Source organism: Gadus chalcogrammus, chromosome 22, assembly GCF_026213295.1.
Source record: "Gadus chalcogrammus isolate NIFS_2021 chromosome 22, NIFS_Gcha_1.0, whole genome shotgun sequence".
NCBI lineage: Eukaryota > Metazoa > Chordata > Actinopteri > Gadiformes > Gadidae > Gadus > Gadus chalcogrammus.
The window spans coordinates 2,879,978-2,906,426 of record NC_079433.1 but is presented as its reverse complement, the minus strand read 5'-3'; the positions used below and the strand labels follow the sequence as shown (position 1 = coordinate 2,906,426).

At 44.6% G+C, this 26,449-nt stretch overlaps 3 protein-coding genes across 5 annotated transcripts in view; all 3 read left to right on the top strand.

The window, feature by feature from the left end:
- The window catches only part of LOC130375606 (major histocompatibility complex class I-related gene protein-like), a 124,407-nt gene that overhangs the window by 49,444 nt on the left and 48,514 nt on the right, over positions 1 to 26,449 (top strand). The gene's annotated exons all lie outside the window — the stretch shown is intronic.
- LOC130375621 (major histocompatibility complex class I-related gene protein-like) lies at positions 917 to 22,064 on the top strand. 3 transcript variants are annotated; one of them, XM_056582659.1, is made up of 9 exons: positions 968 to 1,063; positions 2,502 to 2,687; positions 5,295 to 5,561; positions 9,438 to 9,716; positions 10,721 to 11,020; positions 11,411 to 11,512; positions 12,281 to 12,307; positions 12,561 to 12,628; positions 15,847 to 16,436. In XM_056582659.1, exons 3-9 carry the CDS (start codon positions 5,369 to 5,371, stop codon positions 15,856 to 15,858), a joined length of 981 nt encoding a protein of 326 aa, XP_056438634.1. In that variant the 5' UTR covers positions 968 to 1,063; positions 2,502 to 2,687; positions 5,295 to 5,368; the 3' UTR covers positions 15,859 to 16,436. The 3 variants fall into 3 exon arrangements, with proteins under 3 accessions (XP_056438633.1, XP_056438635.1, XP_056438634.1); XM_056582658.1 differs by lacking the exon at positions 2,502 to 2,687 and having other exon boundaries at positions 917 to 1,063; XM_056582660.1 differs by lacking the exons at positions 2,502 to 2,687; positions 11,411 to 11,512; positions 12,281 to 12,307; positions 12,561 to 12,628; positions 15,847 to 16,436 and adding an exon at positions 21,966 to 22,064 and having other exon boundaries at positions 917 to 1,063.
- LOC130375625 (major histocompatibility complex class I-related gene protein-like) overlaps positions 22,017 to 26,449 on the top strand; it is a 10,194-nt gene continuing 5,761 nt past the window's right edge. Inside the window, exons 1-2 of the mRNA XM_056582666.1 lie at positions 22,017 to 22,161; positions 25,562 to 25,828. Coding sequence (XP_056438641.1) covers positions 22,107 to 22,161; positions 25,562 to 25,828 — 322 coding nt within the window. The 5' untranslated portion in view covers positions 22,017 to 22,106. The remainder of the gene's footprint in view (positions 22,162 to 25,561; positions 25,829 to 26,449) is intronic.

Here is a 26,449-nt window from a genome sequence, read left to right as displayed (position 1 = left end):
GCTCAACCGATGCGTGTGAGTCTAGCTTTTCTCATATGAATGCCATCAGAACAAGGGCACGTTGCTCCATGACCTATGAGAAGCTGCATGAGTGTCTCAGGATGAGCCAAACTAGGTAAACAAGGCAGTGCAATCTTTCTCACTGACTCAAAATGTCTCATGTACAGTTTTGTGATGATTCAAACAACATTGTTTAATTCTAAATACGTGTCCAAAATATGTGAGAACAAAATCTTTTATAATGATACGATTAAAAGTGAAGAAGGAAGGAATGCGTCTGACAAGTTTATTCCATGTAGTAGTACTATATATATTAAGTTAACACTACTTTAAGTACGATTTATTTGTAGCGATTCATTCACGTAGTTTTACTCTGTGTGGCCCATGAACCCCCAGTGATTTTCCTTTTCGGCCCACTTGATAAGGAGGTTGAATAGCCCTGGTCTAGGCATTAGGCAGGCATATCATGCAGGCAGGTGCCGTTCACGTGCAGCGCTGCAGCTAAGTAAACAGAGTTTGCCCTCCCCCTACTGACCTTCACTCTCGGTGCCCGAATGGAAGTGAATGAGGCTATTTTTACCTTATGAAATGTTTCGAATGGTAGTTTTTTTTTAGTTAGGCATACATGAAATTATACGATTTAAATTTTTATTTGTTCCTCGGAAGGGCAACATGAGTCGAGGAGGGCATATGGGCTGTTGCAACCTGAGCAATCCCCCTGTGCACGTCCCTGCGCGCGCGCGCGCGCGTGTGTGTGTGTGTGTGTGTGTGTGTGTGTGTGTGTGTGTGTGTGTGTGTGTGTGTGTGTGTGTGTGTGTGTGTGTGTGTGTGTGTGTGTGTGTGTGTGTGTGTGTGTGTGTGTGTGTGTGCGCGTGCGTGTGTAAGAGTTAGTTTCACTTTGAAGTTCTCCTCTTGTCCGCATGTTTCCTGGTCAGTGCGACTGATGCTGGACTCTGAGTCACGTCTCTGTGGATAATCTCATCGAGCTGTTCTTCTGAATACATCGATATGAAGGCGCTAACGGGGCTGCTGCTGTTGGTCTTTGGTCACGGTGTGTCCTCAGGTAAGACTGAGTAAAGTTTTTACTGTTCAAAACTATTCTTCCAAAATGTTTGGTTCATGGTCCCTGAAGATACGATGCTTCGATTCCCTCATTTGAGTATCATTTGAGTATCCTCTCTAATGAGTTCAATTAATCCACAACATGGTTCAGCTTTTACTGTGATTATTTAAACTAATGAACATTTATTCTGGATTCGAACTGTGAGAACGAAACCAGTGCACTGGTTTGATGTCGTTCCCAAATGTACAATCTATTAACAGAACCAAACATTATTCCCTCCTACAGTTAGGAGGGAATCCGTGTACGTTAATGTAAGGGATCCTGATATTTAGGTTCCTGTTTTTTCAGCAACATGTTTTTTATTATTTATTTACATTTTGAAGGTCAGTTGGTGGTGTTTTCTGTTTGTTTTGGATTGCAATGTACTTTCGACTCCACCCTGCTACTTCCTGCTTTTCTTTGGTTTGCTGATATCCCCTGAGTTTGTGAACACACCTGTCGCTAATGTGTGTTGATTGGTTTGTGGCTACTTAAGCTCATTCGGTCTCTGTCGGATCGTGCCTGTATGATACCTGTGCCTTGCTGGGAATAAACTCAGAGAAAGTTCTTATAACCAAGCCTTCTGTCTGCGATTGGATCCTTTTGTACCGAAAGCCTAACAGTTAAGCAGTGGCGGATTTAGCAAATCGGGGGCCCAAGGCGAAGATATGTATGGGGCCCACCTCATTCGATCTTTAAAACAGAACAGAGAAAAAATAGATACTGACTGAATGGTGGATAGGCAGGTAAAGCTATTCCACGCGGAAGTAAAGGTTGGAGATGAGAAAAAAAACCTTCCCCTTTAAATACACTTTTTTACTCCAAAATATAGAAGGAAAGCAGAGAACGCACAAAGTGTAGCACTCCACAAACTAATAGTCACGATGGAACCCAAAAGGGAATAAGGTTTCAGATAACACCTGTCTTTGCCAAAATGCCAGGAAAACCAGCACTGTTAATTCTTTTTTTTTTTTAAATCAAATCAATATCAATATAACCAGCAAGAGAAGTAGTTAGGGCCAACCCCCACAAACAGTCATATACTTAACAAATATTGCAAATTGGCATTGCACTTGAGATTGATGTTTCAATCTAGTACAAACAAACCCATGTACAAGATCCAGGATATTGTAAGGGAAATTACATTACAGTTCAGTTTGAACATTTCAAACATTCTACAAACAAACCTGAGAGAGAGAGAGAGAGAGAGAGAGAGAGAGAGAGAGAGAGAGAGAGAGAGAGAGAGAGAGAGAGAGAGAGAGAGAGAGAGAGAGAGAGAGAGAGAGAGAGAGAGAGAGAGAGAGAGAGAGAGAGAGAGAGAGAGAGAGAGAGAGAGAGGATAAAATGTTCTCCACATCACACGCTTCTAACAGTCCTACTTATTGACGTCTTCTCACAGGTCTTCACCCAGCGCCACTTCACAGCTAGCTGCTGCTGCTGCTGTAGCGGCGTGTTCAACGCTTTGGACGTTGTTGTTCCTGTCTGTATCCCCAACAGTAGCCATAAGAAAGTGTGTCATCTTTGGCAGCGTTGCCAAATACTTTCCGGCGTCTTTTTTCATTTTTCTTTTATTTGAGCCGCTTGGGTAACTTTATTTCCTAACCCTTTTCATAACCCTTTATTTTATTATCACGTTTAGACTTGTCTTGCCTCATCTCTGCATCTCTGCTGTATGTGGCCAAGCGGCCGCATGCCTGTGCCTCTATGTTAAAACTGCCACTGACTTTAGGTCTACTTTGAATCCTAAGTATCATATTAACACTCGGTGATATCTTATTATTAACTAGTCAACGTTCTTTGAGAATCATCACTCACGCGCACACACGCATATAAACACGCAGACACACACTAATATAATTGTTATCATTGCTATCAATATATTATTATGAAATATATTTATATAATAATTATATTATTAATTATTATCATTCCAATGATAGCAATGTGAAGATAGTTAATATGCCGGCATCGAATACAGAAATTCACCAATATGCTTATAATTATGACAACATTTTAATAGCTATTTCAATAATAGTTTATTATTCATGTCAGCAGTAATGATTAAGAGGCAGCAGGTTGTTTTGTAGTTAGTGGTCTGGACAGCCAGCGCTGTAGGCTACAGTGAGATGTTTGGATGTCAATAAGATCAAACTGAAGGTTCCTACTTTACCTAGACGGCCAGGGGGCGGAACCATGGGACAGGGGGCGGAGCCATAGGACAGGGGGAGCCATAGAGCAGGGGGAGGGGCCATGGGCCTTTCTGTCTAGAGGGATGAACAGTATTAACCTGTCTGTCGTAACCTGTCTGTATGTCTATAGTGATGTACAGCTACCTGTCTGTCTGTCTGTCTGTCTACAGTGATGTACCGTATTAACCTGTCTGTCTGTCTGTCTGTCGACAGTGATGTACCGTATTAACCTGTCTGTCTGTCTGTCTACAGTGATGTACCGTATTAACCTGTCTGTCTGTCTGTCTGTCTACAGTGATGTACCGTATTAACCTGTCTGTCTGTCTGTCTGTCTACAGTGATGTACCGTATTAACCTGTCTGTCTGTCTGTCTACAGTGATGTATCGTATTAACCTGTCTGTCTGTCTGTCTGTCGACAGTGATGTACCGTATTAACCTGTCTGTCTGTCTGTCTACAGTGATGTACCGTATTAACCTGTCTGTCTGTCTACAGTGATGTACCGTATTAACCTGTCTGTCTGTCTGTCTACAGTGACGTACCGTATTAACCTGTCTGTCCGTCTGTCTACAGTGATGTACCGTATTAACCTGACTGTCTGTCTGTCTACAGTGATGTACCGTATTAACCTGTCTGTCCGTCTGTCTACAGTGATGTACCGTATTAACCTGTCTGTCCGTCTGTCTACAGTGATGTACCGTATTAACCTGACTGTCTGTCTGTCTACAGTGATGTACCGTATTAACCTGTCTGTCCGTCTGTCTACAGTGATGTACCGTATTAACCTGTCTGTCTGTCTGTCTGTCTACAGTGATGTACCGTATTAACCTATCTGTCTGTCTGTCTACAGTGATGTATCGTATTAACCTGTCTGTCTGTCTGTCTGTCGACAGTGATGTACCGTATTAACCTGTCTGTCTGTCTGTCTACAGTGATGTACCGTATTAACCTGTCTGTCTGTCTACAGTGATGTACCGTATTAACCTGTCTGTCTGTCTGTCTACAGTGACGTACCGTATTAACCTGTCTGTCCGTCTGTCTACAGTGATGTACCGTATTAACCTGACTGTCTGTCTGTCTACAGTGATGTACCGTATTAACCTGTCTGTCCGTCTGTCTACAGTGATGTACCGTATTAACCTGTCTGTCTGTCTGTCTACAGTGATGTACCGTATTAACCTGTCTGTCTGTCTGTCTACAGTGATGTCCCGTATTAACCTGTCTGTCTGTCTGTCTACAGTGATGTACCGTATTAACCTGTCTGTCTGTCTACAGTGATGTACCGTATTAACCTGTCTGTCCGTCTGTCTACAGTGATGTACCGTATTAACCTGTCTGTCTGTCTGTCTACAGTGATGTACCGTATTAACCTGTCTGTCTGTCTACAGTGATGTACCGTATTAACCTGTCTGTCTGTCTGTCTACAGTGATGTACCGTATTAACCTGTCTGTCTGTCTGTCTACAGTGACGTACCGTATTAACCTGTCTGTCCGTCTGTCTACAGTGATGTACCGTATTAACCTGACTGTCTGTCTGTCTACAGTGATGTACCGTATTAACCTGTCTGTCCGTCTGTCTACAGTGATGTACCGTATTAACCTGTCTGTCTGTCTGTCTACAGTGATGTACCGTATTAACCTGTCTGTCTGTCTGTCTACAGTGATGTCCCGTATTAACCTGTCTGTCTGTCTGTCTACAGTGATGTACCGTATTAACCTGTCTGTCTGTCTACAGTGATGTACCGTATTAACCTGTCTGTCCGTCTGTCTACAGTGATGTACCGTATTAACCTGTCTGTCTGTCTGTCTACAGTGATGTACCGTATTAACCTGTCTGTCTGTCTGTCTGTCTACAGTGATGTACCGTATTAACCTGACTGTCTGTCTGTCTACAGTGATGTACCGTATTAACCTGTCTGTCTGTCTGTCTACAGTGATGTACCGTATTACCCTGTCTGTCTACAGTGATGTACCGTATTAACCTGTCTGTCTGTCTGTCTACAGTGCTTCACTCTCTGCAGTATTTCCTCACGGGGTCGTCTGGACTCACAACCTTCCCAGAGTTTGTTGCTGTTGGGATGATGGATGGAGTTCAGATTGGGTACTATGACAGCAACACCCAGGGAATAGTGCTGAAACAGGCCTGGACGGAACAGTTAATCAGAGATCATCCAGGTGAACTGAAGATGATAACTGAAAGGGCTCTGGATAACCAGCAGGGCATCAAGGCCGACATTTTGTATCTGAAGAAGCTCTTTAACCAGACAGGAGGTAAGTTTATATCTGATGTCTGACCTCTCACATTTAGATATTCATCATTTAAACCCAGAATAAAGTTTCACCATGCTCCCAAACAGTGTTCCAATTACCCCACCAGCTTCGGGGGGGTGGGGGGGGGGTCAGCATTCCCATTGGGGGGGGCGATGGCGTCATTAGAAAGCCCTGCCTCTATATTCATACCTTCATCATTACACACTTACGGTGTGTGGCCTACATTCTTCTGAAATTGAATGAAATGCCTATGCCAGGTAGCTAATTCTGATGAAAGAAACACATGCTAACAGATATCTTGGGGAAACACCAAACAACACCAACTTAATCAAGAAAGTATAATGGGAGGATTTTTCTCGATTGCTCATTCACGTGACCTGCAGGTTGGGGCAGCGGTGCGCTGAATGCGGGCCGCAGGCTAACTGACGTGACAACAAGTGAACACTGAACCAACCCCACTGACGTTACAATATCCATACATCATGGGCCTACTTCGAACGTACACCCACAGTGGCGATGAAGGCTATATAACAGAGATGATTGCAGAACATAAACGCTATGTTATGCATTGACATAATGCCCCTCCTCCTGGCTTTGAAATCCATTTGCCTACTCCCCTAACTGAAATAAAGGAAGTACATTATATCATTTAATCTAATAACTATAAGGCAATATATTATTTTGAACTAAAAGTAGGACAGTAGGCTAATACCACGGAGGAAAGAAATGACAAACATCAAGTGACTCAACCTAATTTGTTTGTTTATGATCTACAAAACTGGTTGACTTGCATTTTTTCACAACTCATAAGGAACCATCACCTTGATACCGTAGCTCTCCTCGCAGCTCTATTGGTAGCGACGAACACACATAACCTGCATAACCTGCCAGTGCCGCCGGAGTTTCGTAATGGAGCAATAGTCGAGTGATGTCAAGTAAACAAAAGTCAAAAGATGCTGAAGGCACAGAAATGGTACAGTCCACTGAAGGGGCGTTTGGAATCGTATGACACTAGATTATTACTTTCATGATGAGCACAGATTGAGAAATACTACTTCCCGTAAGTATTTCAGTACGCGGGGCATTTAAGAATATTAGTAGCCCTTACCTCCATTAAGTCTTGTTACTTTATCTGTGAATTGAATTGTATTTTTATTTTGGAGTTAGACATTTTTTCATGTTAACTACAAACTTTTAGAATAATTTTCAATGATTCATGAGATGAAACCAACACATTCTCACTCCGAGCCCGTCGATTTTTGACGAACGGTCAGTGACTTTGGCTTCAGCTTCTGACGCAAAAGGATACCCTTGTGCTTCTTTCTTCAACGCATGGGGTTTGACCCGATGGCTGCACATAGAGACGCTATGAGCATTCATCCCATTGGCTAACGGAGGACCTTGTGCTGCTTTTTTCGATGCAGGGGAAAAAATTAGTTTTCCACTCATTACAATGTAATCCCTTCATGGCAATATATGAAGCTATGAGCATTCCGTTAGCATGGCTAACGGAAGACCCGATGTCTGCACATTAACGGCGATTTTACAGTGAAATCTGTGACATTACTCAACACAACTACACCAACGTGTCCTTGTTAATTACACAACATGTATGGGTTAAGGCTATGGACATCAGTTGTCCTGTTTTGTGCTTTGATTGGGAGAAACAATATTTTTTTTGATCAGTGTTGGGTAGCTGAGGTCGTTGCTATAGAGACCACGTCCGTCCGCTTTGTTTGACAACTGTTTAACAGAGAGACCCTATCTCATCAAAATTACGTTCCCAGAGAACGATTCGGCATTCTCAATTACGTTTGTCTGAAAAACGTATTTTGTCCGTGATTACTTTTTATTGAACATATCGTAAATACGAATTCGTTCTCAGCCTATTTTTTGCCATTTATTTACAGTGTTACTATGGCAGAATAAAGAATAAATTCATGCATTATCATTCAACTTGAACATATGTTTTTACAGTATAGAGTGGTGGAGGGATGACGTATGTTGGCCAACCCGGAAGTGAGCGTCCCCCTGGGTTCCCTTGACAACAAGCCAATGGGTTTTTCCATTGGATTTTGGATGATTGCAGAAAATTGTGCATTTTTGAAGCAGCTGCTCAAAAACTGAAAATAAATAAAAATAACTGTGCTCCAAAGAACAAAATGTAAACCAACCCCAATGTACCCCATGCAAATAAAGGCTCCATGGTCATAATAATTTAAATATAATTAATCTCCTGAGTGTGTCGAGTGGTATTCTATTTTTTTCAACGGGGCTTCATCCAGTCACTTGACCGTCATGGTTGCTATGGTGGTTGCTATCGACCAGCCCCTCTAATCCTTACATGGCTCTAAAAACCACGCGGCAAAGGAGCTGCCGTCCATTGTGTTGTTTTTGTCGTAAACTGGGGTCCGACAGTTAAAAAATAGACAGATATTCCAAGGTATCCTTAAAAGGCAGCTTGGATGTTTTTATTTTCTGCAGTTTAGACTTCGTCTGTCACCTATTTTTTTAAAGCAAAACGCCAAGCTCATTGATTTAATGAGGCAGGGTTATTTTAAACAATTAATTAAGTATGTGTGAAGGGTCAGTCCTCCTTCTGAGTTTGCTTCCTATTTATGTCTAGTGTACACTCCTACTGTCCACAAGCACCCCCCCCCCCGCCCCTCCCCATATGGATTTGGAGAGTTGTTGCTACGTCCAAGTGGTGGTGGTATCATATACAGTATATGAAAGAGGTCGTTCAATTATAGGCCTACTAAAATGATCAATTAGGATGCCGAAGCCCTAAAGGAAGTAATGCAATAATGCAATAGGTGACTGAGTAAGCTATACCTTGGGGTCTCTTATATATCAAAGGGGGTCTCAAATGACGTATACGCATCAACCTGTGGCTCCAGCCCTACAGGAAATGACTCAGCAAGTGCTCCATCTCGTTACACCTCACCCAGCGGCTCGCTTTCAAGATTTTGGCCTGAAGTTCTTCCCAGACCTACACCCTAGCCATCCAACACGCATATCTGAGAATCAGGCCTCTCTTTAATGATGACAAAAATTTATGAGAGAAATACACATTAACTTTTTGTTATCTTATAAGCGACGTGGTGCCGGCTCCTTTTGACCTTTTGACCCCAGACTTCAAAAACGTGGCCACAGGCCAGCTGTGTCTACACACCTTAAGCCACAAATGTAAACCTCCATCCCACAAAAAATGGGGACTAGAAACTAACCTCTGTCTTATGTACATTTACTGGTCACGCCCCTTTTTATGTACATTTACTGGTCACGCCCCTTTTCCGGCCTTTTCGAGATAGCTAGGGATGCTAAAATGTTTACAGACATTTCCCGGGGCCCCGAGAACGACATATCCGAGATTTGGAGTTCTAGCCCTTAGAGAAAAAAAAAAAAGGTTCTCCCAAATGGAGTGTCATTTGGACAAAGCCCCTCAGAAGTGTTGCCTGCAAGACCTAATGGTTCAGAATGTGGTGGAAAAACAGTTTTTGAGATAGGAAGGTCCTACCGCCCTGAAATTTGAATACATTATTCTAGGGCCTAACTGGTACCCCCGCACCGAAACTTGGCCCGGTCGAACCCCGAGGGCAGGAAGGGGTCAGACCGGAATGTTCATATGGTTTGTGTGTGTCTGTGTTTATTTAATGTTAATGAAGAATAAAATACAAGTAATCTCACCCTTTCTCTCTCCCTCCTCTCTCTCTCTCTCCCCCCTCTCTCTCTCCCCCCCCTCACCCTCTATTTCCTCTCTCTCTCTCTGTCTCTCTCCCCCCCTCGCCCTCTCTCTCTCTCTCTCTCTCTCTCTCTCTCTCTCTCTCTCTCTCTCTCTCTCTCTCTCTCTCTCTCTCTCTCTCTCTCTCTCAGGTATCCACATATATCAGAGGATGGATGGCTGTGAGTGGGATGATGAGGATGGTACTACTGATGGTAATCTCCAGTATGGTTATGATGGAGAGGACTACATGTCGTTTGACCTGAAGACCCTGACCTGGGTCGCTGCAGTACCTCAGGCTGTCCGCACCACACAGAGATTGAATCAGGATGAAGATGGATTACAATACCAGAAGTACTTCTACACCAAGCAGTGTGTTGATTGGCTGAAGAAGTACCTGTCCTATGGGAAGAGCACTCTGCAGAGATCAGGTAGAGTCACATGACCTGGTGCTGGGCGTCGACAGACTCATGTCTCTGAGTCTCTGTCCCCCACCCCCCCCCCTCTCTCTCTGCCTCCTCTCCCTCGATCGCTCTCCCTCTCCACCCTTCTCCCCCCCACTCTCTCTCTCTCTCTCTCTCTCTCTCCCCCCCCCCCTCTCTCTCTCTCTCCCCCCCTCTCTCTCTCCCCCCCCCTCTCTCTCTCTCTCTCTCTCTCTCTCTCTCTCTCTCTCTCCCCCCCCTCTCTCTCTCTCTCCCCCCCCTCTCTCTGACCACCATATATGAACTAAGTCCTAATGTCCTGAATTAAGCAGACGAGACTCAACCCTCAAAGGGGGACACAACTCAGCCCCTTATGGAAGAATATGAAATATAGAATATATTACATGACAAGAACACGTGTTTACATTATGAAATAATCTCTCTCTCTGGCTCTTTCTCCCCCCTCTCTTGCTCTCTTTCTTCCTCTCTCTCTCACCTCCTCTCGCTCTCTCTCTCTTTCCCCTCCTCTCTCTCTCACTCCCCCACTCTCCCCCCCTCTCTCTCTCTCCCCCTCTCTCTCTCTCTCCCCCCTCTCTCTCTCCCCCCTCTCTCTCTCTCCCCCTCTCTCTCTCTCTTCCCCCGCTCCCACTGTGTGTCTCTATCTCCTTTATTTCTATCACCCCCTCTCTCTCTCTTTCCCCCTCTCTCCCCCCCCTCTCTCTCTCTGTCTCTCTCTTTGTCTCTCCCCCCTCTCTCTCTCTCGCTATGTCTCTCTCCTCCCCCCTCTCTCTCTCCCTTATCTCTATACCGCCCTCTCTCTCTCCCTCTCCCCTCTCTTTCTCCCCCTCTCTCAACCCTCTCTCTCTGTCTCTCTCTCTCTGTCTCTCTCTCTCTTCCTCTCTCATGTCACTCTCTCTCCCTCTATCCCTCCTCTCTCTCTCTCCTCTCTCTCTCTCTCTCTCTCTCTCTCCCCCCACCTCTCTCTCTCTCTCTCTCTCCCTCTCTCTCTCCAGAGCGTCCGCGGGTGTCTCTGCTCCAGAGGAGCCCCTCCTCCCCAGTGGTGTGCCATGCTACAGGCTTCTACCCTGACAGGGTGGTGGTGTTCTGGAGGAGAGACGGCCAGGAGCTCTATGAGCAGGTGGACCCCGGGGAGGTCCTCCCCAACCACGACGGGACCTTCCAGGTCAGCGTGGACCTCAACCTCACGGCCGTCCCACAGGAGGACTGGGGGAGGTACGAGTGTGTGGTCCAGCTGAAAGGCATCGAGGACATCTCCACCCCCCTGGACCCCGCCCTCATCAGGACCAACTGGGGTAAGACTGGTGTTGGAGGGGATGGAGGTGGGGAACACATGTCTCACCACCTCCACCTGACCTCATCACAACCACTGCCAGGTGTACCTGGACACTGCTGAAGCTACTGGGTAAACACACAGCTCTCAGGAGTAGCTCACTGCAGCAGAACAGGGTGGATCGTGGGTAAATGAGTTCTATGAATAGGGCTAGGCTCAGATCAGCCCCAGAGTGACCCTGAGCTCCAGAACAGATTCTAGAGGAATAGTTACACTGACGTTGTGTTAGTCGTGTGTGTAGCATCGCGTGACCGTTGACATGTGGTTCAATGATGGAGGGATGGATGGGAGAGGGTCTCTGTCCATCATCTATTATTACCCGACTGATTGTATTTTTTTGATGTACCTTCAGTGTACAAGAGTGGCCTCACCATCCCCATCATCATTGGGTTGCTTGTTCTCCTCCTCACTGCTGCTGCTGCTGTTGGAGTCTTTGTGTACCAGAAGAGGAACGGTGAGTGGATAAAACTCTCCAGGAGGACAGACACCTGATCTCCACCTGCTCCTACTTCCTGTCCCCTTCCTACGATCTGATTGGTTGTCTTCACCCACTAGTCGTCTGGTGGTAGAAACCTCTCCAACTCTGAATGATGAACCTCCTCCAATTTCCACAGTGACGGTGTGGCATTAAGAATATGAGGGTGCACTCACACTAGGCCATCTGGCCGTGGCCGTTGGCCGTCGCAACTGTGGCCTGGCCACGGTAGGCTCTTGTACATACGTCATCACGTAAGTAACACGTCATCGCCAAGCGTCTGCTGCATGGACCATAATTAGTCTGCCGCCAGTCAGAGTTTTAACAACAATGGACAACAACACAGAGAACACAGTTCGCACTTTGCTGAGTCTGTTGCTTATTTGGATATATGTTTACCGTTTAATGGGAAAGAAGCCTCGTCGCCTTTATTATGTCCGTGGTCGTCGCATGGACTATACGTCATCCAGCTCAGGTTGCGTAGCCATGCGTGTGCGCGTGTCGGCTCATTAGCATCTGTACCGTAGCGGCCCGGACCGTAGCAGCACACCTCTCCCAAGTGGCCAAGTTGGCCCGGCCTGGCCAGACTGGCCACACTCACACTGGCAGATTTGAGCACGGTTAGGTGTGAAAACGGCCACGGCCATGGCCAGATGGCCTAGTCCTAGTGTGAGTGCACCCTGAAAGTATAATAACATGAGGATATTCACCACTGTTACAACGCTAAACATTTCTCTTGATCCTTAGATTCAAACAAGCGACACAAACCTGTTGGTGAGTAAAATTCACTGGACTATTCAGCTCTATAGATCTAGAAACATCGAGCTCTTTGGACTATACAGCTCTATAGATCTAGATACATCTAGCTCACTGGACTATACAGCTCTATAGATCTAGAATCATCTGGCTCACTGGACTATACAGCTCTATAGATCTAGATACATCTAGGTCACTGGACTATACAGCTCTATAGATCTAGATACATCTAGCTCATGACTTAACCTCCTCCCATTCTGATACTTCCCAGGTTCTGACACCAGCTCTGAGAACACTGAGGGGCAGAATCCGGCTCCTGAGGCCCAACCTCTGACCACAGTCAGTACTTTACAATACTTATTCAGAGTCATATGTTCACAGTTATATTTATTTGCAGCCTACATTATCACAGCAATAGTAATAGTACTATTTTAACAGTACTTCACCACAGTAACAGATTAACAATCATATTTGAACAGTACGTCATCACAGTAATATGAGTGTACTGTTAACATACACTAATAGATCAACAGTACAACAACGCATTAACATTGGCCATACCTTAATACAGTGGTTCTCAAACTTTTTACCATGAGTACCACCTTAGAAATGATTTGGCTCTCCAAGTACCACCAGAATTAAAATAAAGTAGCGTAGGCCAGTAACTACATAGAGATTACACAGAAGGCATTAATATTAATGATTTATTGTTCATATGACTGAAGCAACTAATGTAAACTCATGTATTGTATTTAAAAAACTTACAACGTGACAATACTAACAACTGATCTGCATCAAAATATAGGCCTACCCAGCAAATGGGGATATAAAATACCAGTCAGTCTAGTGACGTTTAACAAGTGTAAATTGTACTGCATCAAAACACGAATATTAAAATACTGGAGTTAAACAACATAAGCAAATTGCCTTGTATAAACCATTTACAGAGATAAATTGAACATTGAAAATTATGAAAAGTAGGCCCTACTGTGATATTTTCGAGTAATGCATTTAAATGGAATGTAGGCTACTTATAAGAAGAAGAAAAAAAATAGAATGGAAATGGATAATGACGACCCTGGGCCTATCATGCTTAGTGAGAGGGGTGGGCGTGGCTCTGTGAACAGAGTGCAGCGATGTCTGGGTCGATTGCGGTTAGCTTTAGCCTCAGACTTGGTTCAGCGTCCAACCTGCTTCTATATTTATTCTTAATGCAGGCGAGAGAAGAGAATCCTTTCTCGCATAAATAAGTGGTGGCGAATGGAATTAGAAAGCGCACGGCCTTGTCCGAAAGCGCCGGATATTCGCCTCGTCGCTGCATCCAAAAGTCCAGCAATGTCTGGCCTCTGAAAGTTGACTTCAATGTCTCGTCACAGGACAGTTCAATTAAAAGCTCCTGCTCAAGAGCCGATAGGTTCTCCTCCAGGACGTCATGAGCCTTAACAACAAACGGATTGCGCATCCATGTATTCCCCTGCACAATCGCAGGGAAATATTCAGCGAACTGTTGTCGGAGAGATTTCAGGTGCTCAGCAATGTTGTCCCTGACTTGATCAGCGAGCCTGAGGTCATTGTCAGAGAGAAACGTCTCCAGATTAGGGAACGCAGACACATCACCAGTCCGTATTTTTATCTGGAATAATTCAAGCTTTTTCAGCATCGCACTGATTTTGTCCTGGACATCAAAGGCACTGGTAGAGAGTCCCTGCAGTCCCAAATTCAGCTCATTCATTCGGGAAAAAATGTCAGACAAGTAGGCGAGCTGACTGAGCCACAAAGTGTCATCAAACACACCTGATAAGGGGAAGCTTTTGTCCTGCAAGAACACTTGGACCTCCCTGTGCAACTCAAAAAGCCTGGACAGCACCTTCCCTCTTGAGAGCCATCTCACTTCTGTATGCAACAGAAGTTGGACATGCTCGCTGCCCATCTCATCGCAGAGGACATGGAAAAGGCGAGCATGCATCGGTCTGGATTTAATGAAATTGACTGCTTTGACAGCTGTGTCTAAAACAGCCTTTAGTTCTGCGGGCATTCTCTTCACTGCAAGAGCTTCGCGGTGAATGCTGCAGTGAGTCCATTGCACATCAGGTGCCACCACCCGGATTCGGGCCACCACTCCGCTGTGGCGACCTGTCATGGCCCTTGCACCGTGCAGACTCCGACGCACTTTTTCCAATCAAGCCCAGTCTCTTGGAAAAAGGCATTCACGAGCTGAAAGATGTGCTCAGCTGTAGTTCTCGTCTGAAGAGACTGACAGAACAGAAAATCCTCATGAGTTGCTTTTTCATATTCGTATCTGACGAACACAAGCAAATTGGCCAAATCTGCAACATCGGTGGTCTCGTCAAGTTGAATAGAAAAGTAGGGACTGTCTTTAATGCGTTCCACCAGTGTTTGTTTAACATTTTCTGACATCGCTTGTATCCTCCGTGACACTGTGTCATTAGAGAGCGGCACCAAGCTTAACTGTTTCGCAACGTTCTCCCCACACATAATGCTCGTCATCTCTTTTGCGAATGGTAAACATAGCTCTTCAGCAATCGTGTGCGGCTTACCAGCTTTTGCTATAAGAAGGCTGCCACGATAGGAAGCTTCCTGAGCTTTGGCAACGGGTGTAATGCTGTGCCTAATTGTTGATTTTGACTGCTTTAGCTCATCGCGTTTTCTGATGAAAAAGTCAACTGGCTTTTCTTTCAGTGATTGATGCTTGGTGGAAAGATGCCGAGTGAGATGTGATGGCTTCATGCATTCATTGCTGAGAACATCTCCGCACACAACGCACTGTGGTCTTGGTTCATCCTCAGCCCCAGTCCAAGTAAATCCAAGATTAATGTAATTCGAGTGGTATTTCCTTACAGTTTTGCGTCGTTTGCTATCCGGTGCTGAAACCTCACTGCGCAAATCACTGCAAGCACTATTAGCACTAGCGCTAGGATCACCTTGACTGTTGGCAACTTCATTTTGTAACACACTTCTACTCCTTATATTTCCTTGGAGCCAAGATTGCAACGAGTTTGCAGTATTTTTGCTTCCCCCACTCATCATTAAAGCAGTTATAACTATGCCGGTTTAACATGCTTCAAAGAAGAGGCTCGTAGTAACGTCTCTTTTCGGTGTGCACGCACACGAAAAACAACGGCAACATACACACAGAAAGAAATAAGGAGAAATAAAGCCTAGTTTAATTTTAATTCCATTTAGAAACCGTGTGACTTATGTGTTTAGTGTTTGTGTGGCTGGACATTCACGTTTATGTAACGATTACCGATTGCTTAAATCTTTTCGCGCATACTCCACGTACCACTAGATGGCGCTCGCGTACCACCAGTGGTACGCGTACCACAGATTGAGAACCACTGCCTTAATAGATTAACAATCATATTTGAACAGTACTTCATCACAGTAATATTCTAACAGTACTTCATCACGCTAATAGATTAACATTAACAGTCATATGTTAACAGTGCATCATCACAGTAATATATTAACAGTACAACATCACATTGATAATGTGTTTAATGTTTAATGCTGACTTGTACTTTCTTGCTGTTTAGGTTTGTAGTTAAATCATGAAGAGGCTTCTCACGTTCAGCTTCCTAAACCAGGATGGAGTGGATCGCAGTTCATTTATAATCCTTACAAACAGGCTTGGGGCTTCAGCTAACTAAAGATGATATATTTGCTTAATAACAATAACATTCATACTTAACTTTATCTTGATAACAACCATTTAACCGTAAAAATTGTATATCAATTAGATCGAGCTAGACTGCTCTAGCATGAATCGTTTTTTTTTGTATTTTTACCAAAAAATTGAAATTGGATTAAATATTAAGGTTTTTTTTTATCATCCAAATGTAAAAATCGCTGTACTCTTGTTTGGGGTTATTTGGTCAATATAATCCCCCAAAAAAATCAGAAAATATTCTCAATATACGCTGTTTATAGGTTAGGTCCTTTCATTTAGTGAAGTTATTGGGCTTCGTGTGACCAGAGTTCATATCTTTGATGATCTTCCTCCACTAGCGTCCTGATATCAGATGTCTTGACAAAACACACACACACACACACACACACACACACACACACACACACACACACACACACACACACACACACACACACACACACACACACACACACATTCATAAACACACATATCAACACACATTTAGCTGAACTGTATACATCTAAACATATATATGGATGAAGATTAGATATAGCTAAAAAATACGCTGAACATTATATATAATTGAACGTTACATCTTTCTGAACGTTATGTATAAGTGAACATTATGTATAGCTGAACATTGTTGAAAATAATGTAATGCTGAATATATATTAAAGCCAGCTGAACATAATATTGTAAGAACAATTAATGAAGGGTTACATGAAACTTGGTCGCTGTAACAGTGTGTGAGCATCAGTGCGTCTGATGCTGGAGTCAGAGTCACGTCTCTGTGGATAATCTCATCGAGCTGTTCTTCTGAATACATCGATATGAAGGCGCTAACGGGGCTGCTGCTGTTGGTCTTTGGTCACGCTGTGTCCTCAGATATGACTGATGACAGTTTTTACTGTTCAAAACTATTATTCCATAGTTGACTATTAATCAATAGTTTACTATTATTCAATAGTTTTTTTCAAACGTTTAAAAAGGTTTGTTTCTGGTCCCTGAATAGAAGACATTTAGTTGTTAGATTTCCTTGTAAAACTGAAAACCATTCGCTTATCATCCCAAATGCGACCAATTAATCCACAACATGATTAATCATTGACTTTGAATATTCATTTGATGAAGTTGTTCAAAAACCAAATAAATATAATCTATTATCGCTACTAAACATTAAACTTCAGTTTGGTCTGATTCCACTCTTCTTGTTTAACCATTAGTAGGTTGTACAAACAAATCCAACCTGAGGGTTCCCGCCAAATTCCTGTTGACTTTAGAATCAAAATAATTAATAATAATTTAGATTAAATCATGTTCTTTGATAAACGAAAGGTTCCCACATTACCTGTACGGCCAGGGGGCGGAGCCATAGGACAGGGGGAGGGGCCATATACCTGTCTATCTGCTGGGATGTACATATTATGGCGCGTTCACATCGCTGGGAATTATGGATCCACTATGAGGATTTCCTACATGGCGTCGTCTGGACTCTCTCCTTCCCAGAGTTTGTTGCGGTTGGGACGATGGATGAGGTTCAGTTTTTTCACTTTGACAGCAACACCCAGAGAATTGTACCCAAACCGGCCTGGGTGGACCAGCTCACCAGAGATGACCCCGACTACCTGGAGAGGGAAACTGGATACTTAGTGAGTCACCAGCAGGACTTCCAAGGCATGCTTAAGACTCAGAAGGAGCGCTTTAACCAGAGAGGAAGCAAGTTTATATCTAATGTCTGACATCTGCCATGTATGTAATACATACTGTATGTAGTACAGTATGTATTACATACATACTGTACATATTTGTATATATACACATAATAAATATAAAACAAAGTACACACAAAGTAGCAGTACTCAGTTTAGTAGTATTTGTACATAAACTGAAGAGACCAAAGCCTTTTGTGTGTGATCTTTAGTGACCAGAATCCCAATAATAGATCAATAATATACGATTACAATCTTATCTACTGTTTGATATGTCTCATCTCATTAAATTTGAAAATGTTTCTAAGAAGTGACTGCATCCAGGTCCGGTCTACCCTCCAGCTAGGGGGCTTCTGCTGGGCTCCTGCAGGCCAAGGGCCCAGGGTGGGGGTGTTGGTGGACCGGTGCATTGTGGAGGTCTGGTGGTACTGATCCAGGGCCTGGTACCGGTAGTATCACGCTATGAGAATGCTGATAAGGGTGATGATGATCAACAGCGTTATTCTCATTATGGATATCATCATTATTTATGATATTATCCATCTTATGGTGGAAATTTACGGGATAGAAGTATTGACCCTAATGGGTATATGTAGGCGTGCATATGTCTTTATGTAGGTAAGTGTATGCATGTATATTGTGGCATCCCGCCACGTAAACCTCGGCCTGGACGGGCCCGAGGGACGGTGAAGGACGGGGTATACCACCCCCACCCACCAGCCGGCGACGGAGAGCATCCCTTTCGCCTCCCCAATCAGGGTGATTGGTGGACACCTGGCCGGTGGCAGAGGAGCCATCTTAAAAGGAGGTCCAGGACAGCACAGCACGGCACGGGAGCAAGGAGGAAGTGCTCGTGACCGGCTAGAGGCCCACGGAGGCCCAAGAGACTGCGAGCTCCTTGTTTGATTTAAGTTGATTGTAAATAAATGCCTTTAACGGCGTATCCGCACGCTAAAAGTGTTGTTCATCCGTGGAACCTGGCCCAACCGAGCACCGGGTTACCACAATATGCAAACACACTGTATGTATGACATTTTGTTTGTTACTCTTCAAAATGTGAGAAGGGGGGGCTTGATATAAGCTGAAGCTTCTGCCCTTACCCTTTGGCTATGACCAATAAAATGCATTCATTCATCCATTCATTCCATGTTTCCACCGAGGAGAACTCTGCGTGTGTGTTGACGGCTGCTTTAACCTGTTGCCCTCTGATTACTCAACGCACCACAGGTGTGCCGCCTCACCAGCCCCAGACTCCAGTCAGACCCGGCCAGGTGAGGCTGCCTAGACCAGCCGTCCTCCACACACACGCCCACGTTGACCCGCACCACCAACGGGAGGCTGGGGAGCATCCCCGGCCTCACGAAGCCGCTACGCTCCAACGCGTGTTCAGCAGCTCACGTAGCTGCGTCTCAGTTCTGTCCTCCCCAGGTAAGGGCGGGTCCAGTCCGGGGGTTCTTCATTCCCCAACACGACCACCCAGGGCCGCTGCTGGCCATTTCAGCGCCCTACGCGAGCGGGAGGCACCGACATTTTTTACCTGATATAGGTAAAAATATGTTTTTAACTATATTAGGTAAAAACATCTAATTAGCTGAAATTGAGTGATAGGTTAATCAATGAAGAACAAACAACGGTGGGCCTCTTCATAACTAATTTACATATTATTTTAATTCATTATTATATATATATTTTTTTTTACAAACCTTAATTTTTGGTGCCCCCCTCAGGTACTCGGTGCCCTACGCACTCTGCGCACTCTGCGTATAGGGAGCGGCGGGCCTGCGACCAGCACACACACAGGTCCAGAAGTCCCAGTCTGCCAGCACTCAGCGGCTAGAGGAAGCCTCCCCCACCAGGACCCCGTAAGGTCCAGTAGCAGAACCCTGGAGGTCCAAACGCTCCTGTGGAGCCAGCACACAGCGGGGGGACGCCACAGTCCTGACACAGGGGGCGGCATCCCATAATACTCCCAGAGCCGGGCTGTCCAACGCAATCCGTGCAGTAAATAAATCGCTGTCTCTGAAGGGACAAAGGGCAGTCGGACCCTTAAACTTAAACTAAACATCAATATTTGAGTCAGTGTGTGACGTGACTTTACAGACGGAATCGATTCAGCACACCACGGTCCTCATTCTCTCTCTCTCTCTCTCTCTCTCTCTCTCTCTCTCTCTCTCTCTCTCCAGAGCGTCCGCGGGTGTCTCTGCGTCCGTGGGCTAGGCTCAGATCAGTCCCTGAGTGACCCTGAGCTCCAGAACAGATTCTAGAGGAATAGTTACACTGACGTTGTGTGTTAATAACGAAAAGCTGTGTTTCCACCCAAAAACCGGGAACTTGGTTTCAAGGAACCAAATGGTTCCTTAAGCCGATTTCGGTCTGCGTTTCCGCCACGGTCAAAATTCCTGCCAAGATTAGGCCCATTCAGGTCCTTTTACGCCAGCATGTTCCATGGACAAGATTCATCCAAAGATTAGATTTTAGGTTTGGTTCTGTTTGATATAATTGGTCCTAATGGATGGTGCTGAGATTCGTGCTAAGGAGCCAATTCTGATATTTTCACACTCAAAGCCTAGCGAGCGTCAAACACGAAAGTTGACCGAGAATCTCTGCCAACATGTCCACTAAAGATTTCTCACACCTAACATCTTTAGGTGATTTGATTACATAGTTTTACTTACCTCATATTTTGCCATAATTTTCTTCTTCCTTTTTAACCAAATATTGGGTTGCATGGAGGTAACTGACCTTGGTCCGGTCTGTACAGTTTTCTGCTTTCCAGGTGTATAGATATTTAATCAAACCCATATCTCTCTGTTATACAAAACGGACCAGGGCCTAGTTTCCCGAGAGTGATGGATCCACGCTCCTCTTAACATGAACGGGTAGGTAGAAGAGGTGTTGTTGTGCCTTACCCACGGTAGAGGGGATGTTGGTCCTCCAGGACAGATCATCGGCCACAGTCACGCCCAGAAACTTGAGGTTGGACTCCCTCTACCTCCTCCCCTCCGATTAGGAGTGGAGAGTGGCTGTTTTCTGGCCCTGCGGAAATCGATGATCACTTCCTTGGTCTTGGTGGTGTTGAGAACCAGGTTGTGATCACCGCACCACTCTCCCAGTCTCTCGGCCTCCCTCCTGTATGAGGTCTCATCACTTCCTGTGATGAGGCCACGTACCGTTGTGTCGTCAGCATATTTCACTATGAGGGTAGATGGAGAAGAGGAGCAGCAGTCATGAGTGAAAAGAGTGTAGAGAAGTGGGCTGAGCACGCAACCCTGAGGGACCCCGGTGTTCATGGGCAGGGGGAGGGAGACGTGCTTGCCAATCCTGACATGTTGTGTGCGGTGTGTTAGAAAGTCCAAAATCCAGTTGCATAATGTGGTGTTCAGGCCAAGTTTGTGTAGTTTGCTGTGTGTGTCTGTTCGGCAGGATAGTGTTGAAGGCTGAACTAAAGTCAACAAAAAGGAGTCTCTCATACGTGTTCCTGTGCTCAAGATGTTCTAGTAGAGTGTGTAACACAATGACAATGGCATCCTCTGTTGACTTGTTCTTCCGGTAAGCAAACTGATTAGGATCTAATGATGGCGGTATGGAGGCTTTAATGTGTTTCATGACCAGCTTCTCAAAGCATTTAAATTGAAATAAGGTTTACCAATGCCCATAGCCTCTTTTTTTCTCACGTTACCTCAGCATCCGCCACGTCACCCCCTCCTCCACATGTTCACATCCATACACCTAGCACACACTTCCATTCCCTTACCCCCCCCCCCCACCCTGCAAACACGGCAATGACAAATGGTAAATTACTCTGGACCTAAAAAACCAACAAAGCAATTAGTCTACTTTAAAATAAAATGAGACCGCTTTAATTCATTACTTCCACACTTTATGAAAAAAAGAAAAAGGTCCAGAGTTGACTTATTAGCTTAGCATTTTCCATTTCTTCCTCTTGCGTGTACTCTCACTAAGGAGACGGGTGTGTCTTGCGGAGCTCCAGCAGGGCCTCCTGTGGTGGGGTGTAGTTCATCGTTTTCTCACCGTCTTGCTCTTGCAGAGCTGAAGGGAACCAGAGTTGGGTTTTCCCTGATTGACCGACTGCTCGTGCATTTCTCCTGTTGACATTACATTTTCCCGTCCAAGGTATCGACTCTTTTACAACCGATGCCAAACACACACACACACACACACACACACACACACACACACACACACACACACACACACACACACACACACACACACACACACACACACACACACACACACACACACACACACGTGTGTTTGAGTTTCACTTCAGAGCCGAATTGAATTCCTATTGGTCTAGACCAGCCTCTCCCTCTCGCTCCGTCTCTTGTTTTCTGGTCAGTCATCTGATGTTGGAGTCGGAGTCACGTCTCTGTGGATAATCTCATCGAGCTGTTCTTCTGAATACATCGATATGAAGGCGCTAACAGGGCTGCTGCTGTTGGTCTTTGGCCACGGTGTGTCCTCAGGTAGACTGAAGACCGTTTTTTACTGTTCAAAACGATCTTACCAAAAGGTTTGATTATGGTCCCTGAAGAGACGACGCTTAGATTCCCTACTTTTGTTGAAAAGCATTTTATTATCCTCTCAAATGAGTTCAATTAATCCACAGCATGATTAATCTTTTAGCCTACTGTGAATATTTCAACTAATATAAGAACATTTATTTAGGGTTCAACTGTGACAACGAAACCAGCGCACTGGTTCGATGGTCTATTATCAGAACCAAATATTAAACTTCAGTTAGGAAGGAATCCGATGTGTACTTTAAGTCTACTTTTAACCCTAAGTATTATATTAACACTCAGAGTTATCTTATTAATACATTTTCAACTTTCTTGGAGAATCATCACACACACACTCACATATTGCAGACACACTACAATTATTATCATTGCTATCAATATATTTTTATGAAATATTCAATTATGATTCAATTATTAATTATTATCATTCCAATGATGGCAATGTGAAGGTAGTAATCAAAGACAGAAATTCACCAATATACTTAGTATGTTTACTAATCGTAAACATTGAAATAGTTATCCAAATATAGTGTATTATTCATGTCAGCAGTAATGATTAAGAGGCAGCAGGTTGTTTTGTAGTTAGTGGTCTGGCAGCGAGCGCTGTGGGCTACAGTGAGATGTTTGGATGTCAATAAGATCAAACTGAAGGTTCCTACATTACCTGGACGGCCAGGGGGCGGAGCCATGTGACAGGGGGCGGAGCCATAGGACAGGGGGAGCCATAGAGCAGGGGGAGGGGCCATGGGCCTTTCTGTCTAGAGGGATGAACAGTATTAACCTGTCTGTCGTAACCTGTCTGTCTGTCTATAGTGATGTACAGCTACCTGTCTGTCTGTCTGTCTGTCTACAGTGATGTACCGTATTAACCTGTCTGCCTGTCTGTCTACAGTGATGCACCGTATTAACCTGTCTGTCTGTCTGTCTACAGTGATGTACAGTAGTCTGTCTGTCTGTCTACAGTGATGTACTGTATTAACCTGTCTGTCTGTCTGTCTACAGTGATGTACCGTATTAACCTGTCTGTCTGTCTGTCTGTCTACAGTGATGTACCGTATTAACCTGTCTGTCGTAACCTGTCTGTCTGTCTATAGTGATGTACAGCTACCTGTCTGTCTGTCTGTCTGTCTATAGTGATGTACCGTATTAACCTGTCTGTCTGTCTGTCTGTCTACAGTGATGTACCGTATTAACCTGTCTGTCTGTCTGTCTGTCTACAGTGATGTACCGTATTAACCTGTCTGTCTGTCTGTCTGTCTGTCTGTCTACAGTGATGTACCGTATTAACCTGTCTGTCTGTCTGTCTACAGTGATGTACCGTATTAACCTGTCTGTCAGTCTGTCTACAGTGATGTACCGTATTAACCTGTCTGTCTGTCTACAGTGATGTACCGTATTAACCTGTCTGTCTGTCTACAGTGATGTACCGTATTAACCTGTCTGTCTGTCTGTCTACAGTGATGTACCGTATTAACCTGTCTGTCTGTCTGTCTACAGTGATGTACCGTATTAACCTGTCTGTCTGTCTGTCTGTCTACAGTGATGTACCGTATTAACCTGTCTGTCTGTCTATAGTGATGTACAGCTACCTGTCTGTCTGTCTGTCTGTCTACAGTGATGTACCGTATTAACCTGTCTGCCTGTCTGTCTACAGTGATGCACCGTATTAACCTGTCTGTCTGTCTGTCTACAGTGATGTACAGTAGTCTGTCTGTCTGTCTACAGTGATGTACTGTATTAACCTGTCTGTCTGTCTGTCTACAGTGATGTACCGTATTAACCTGTCTGTCTGTCTGTCTGTCTACAGTGATGTACCGTATTAACCTGTCTGTCGTAACCTGTCTGTCTGTCTATAGTGATGTACAGCTACCTGTCTGTCTGTCTGTCTGTCTATAGTGATGTACCGTATTAACCTGTCTGTCTGTCTGTCTGTCTACAGTGATGTACCGTATTAACCTGTCTGTCTGTCTGTCTACAGTGATGTACCGTATTAACCTGTCTGTCTGTCTGTCTGTCTGTCTACAGTGATGTACCGTATTAACCTGTCTGTCTGTCTGTCTGTCTACAGTGCTGTACCGTATTAACCTGTCTGTCTGTCTACAGTGATGTACCGTATTAACCTGTCTGTCTGTCTGTCTACAGTGATGTACCGTATTAACCTGTCTGTCTGTCTACAGTGATGTACCGTATTAACCTGTCTGACTGTCTGTCTACAGTGATGTACCGTATTAACCTGTCTGTCTGTCTGTCTACAGTGATGTACCGTATTAACCTGTCTGTCTGTCTGTCTACAGTGATGTACCGTATTAACCTGTCCGTCTGTCTGTCTACAGTGATGTACCGTATTAACCTGTCTGTCTGTCTGTCTACAGTGATGTACCGTATTAACCTGTCTGTCTGTCTGTCTACAGTGATGTACCGTATTAACCTGTCTGTCTGTCTGTCTGTCTACAGTGATGTACCGTATTAACCTGTCTGTCTGTCTGTCTACAGTGATGTACCGTATTAACCTGTCTGTCTCTCTGTCTACAGTGATGTACCGTATTAACCTGTCTGTCTGTCTGTCTACAGTGATGTACCGTATTAACCTGTCTGTCTGTCTACAGTGATGTACCGTATTAACCTGTCTGTCTGTCTGTCTACAGTGATGTACCGTATTAACCTGTCTGTCTGTCTGTCTACAGTGATGTACCGTATTAACCTGTCTGTCTCTCTGTCTACAGTGATGTACCGTATTAACCTGTCTGTCTGTCTGTCTACAGTGATGTACCGTATTACCCTGTCTGTCTGTCTGTGTGTCTGTCTACAGTGATGTACCGTATTAACCTGTCTGTCTGTCTACAGTGATGTACCGTATTACCCTGTCTGTCTGTCTGTCTGTCTACAGTGATGTACCGTATTAACCTGTCTGTCTGTCTGTCTACAGTGATGTACCGTATAAACCTGTCTGTCTGTCTGTCTACAATGATGTACCGTATTAACCTGTCTGTCTGTCTGTCTACAGTGATGTACCGTATTAACCTGTCTGTCTGTCTACAGTGATGTACCGTATTAACCTGTCCGTCTGTCTGTCTACAGTGATGTACCGTATTAACCTGTCTGTCTGTCTGTCTACAGTGATGTACCGTATTAACCTGTCTGTCTGTCCGTCTACAGTGATGTACCGTATTAACCTGTCTGTCTCTCTGTCTACAGTGATGTACCGTATTACCCTGTCTGTCTACAGTGATGTACCGTATTAACCTGTCTGTCTGTCTGTCTACAGTGATGTACCGTATTAACCTGTCTGTCTGTCTGTCTACAGTGATGTACCGTATTAACCTGTCTGTCTGTCTGTCTACAGTGCTTCACTCTAAGCAGTATTTCTACACGGGGTCGTCTGGACTCTCAACCTTCCCAGAGTTTGTTGCTGTTGGGATGGTGGATGGAGTTCAGTTTGAGTACTATGACAGCAACACCCAGAGAGAGGTCCTCAAACAGGATTGGATGGAGCAGGCCATCAGAGAGGACCACGACTACCAGGCGAGGGGCACTGGAATAGCTCAGGGTGACCAGCAGGTCTTCAAAGCCGACATTGTGCATCTGAAGAAGATCTTTAACCAGATAGGAGGTACGATTATATCTACTGTCTCACCTCTCACATGGAGATGTCCATCATTTAACCCCATGATAAAGATTCATCATACTCCTAAACACACACACACACACACACACACACACACACACACACACACACACACACACACACACACACACACACACACACACACACACACACGGTCACACACGGTGTCTGTGTGTGTGTGTGTGTTCGAAAGTTCAGTGATTGAAACAAATAGAAGCCCGGGCTATTGAAGTTTTAGATATTTTATTACTGTCCTTCTCAACACTCTCTGATCTCACTAAAAGGGTGGCAGAACGAAACAGCAATATCGATGAGATGCGCTCTGCATAGAGAAGAAAGAATACCGACGTTGAATTTGCAACATTTTTTAAACAAATTATTCTAAATCTGCCCATATATGGACACGTCAGAATGTTGTGGTTTCCACTGGCTACAATGCATCTGTGGCTGCTGGTAATGCCACCACTAAGAAGTACACTCTACGCCGTCTACGGGGATATTTTCAGCATTATTATTATTGTCCATAAGTATAAAGATCCGGGGCTATCGGCTCGAATGCCCGGTCTAACGACCGTGGCATGTGTCCATGAGTATAGATATGTTTAT

Bases quoted from the DNA above. Each gene is read 5' to 3' on its own strand.
- LOC130375621 (XM_056582658.1), top strand. From the start codon at position 1,009: ATGAAGGCGCTAACGGGGCTGCTGCTGTTGGTCTTTGGTCACGGTGTG. The intron at 5,562-9,437 runs GTAAGTTTATAT...TCTCTCTCTCAG, and splicing joins GCTCTTTAACCAGACAGGAG to GTATCCACATATATCAGAGG. The intron at 9,717-10,720 runs GTAGAGTCACAT...CTCTCTCTCCAG, and splicing joins GAGCACTCTGCAGAGATCAG to AGCGTCCGCGGGTGTCTCTG.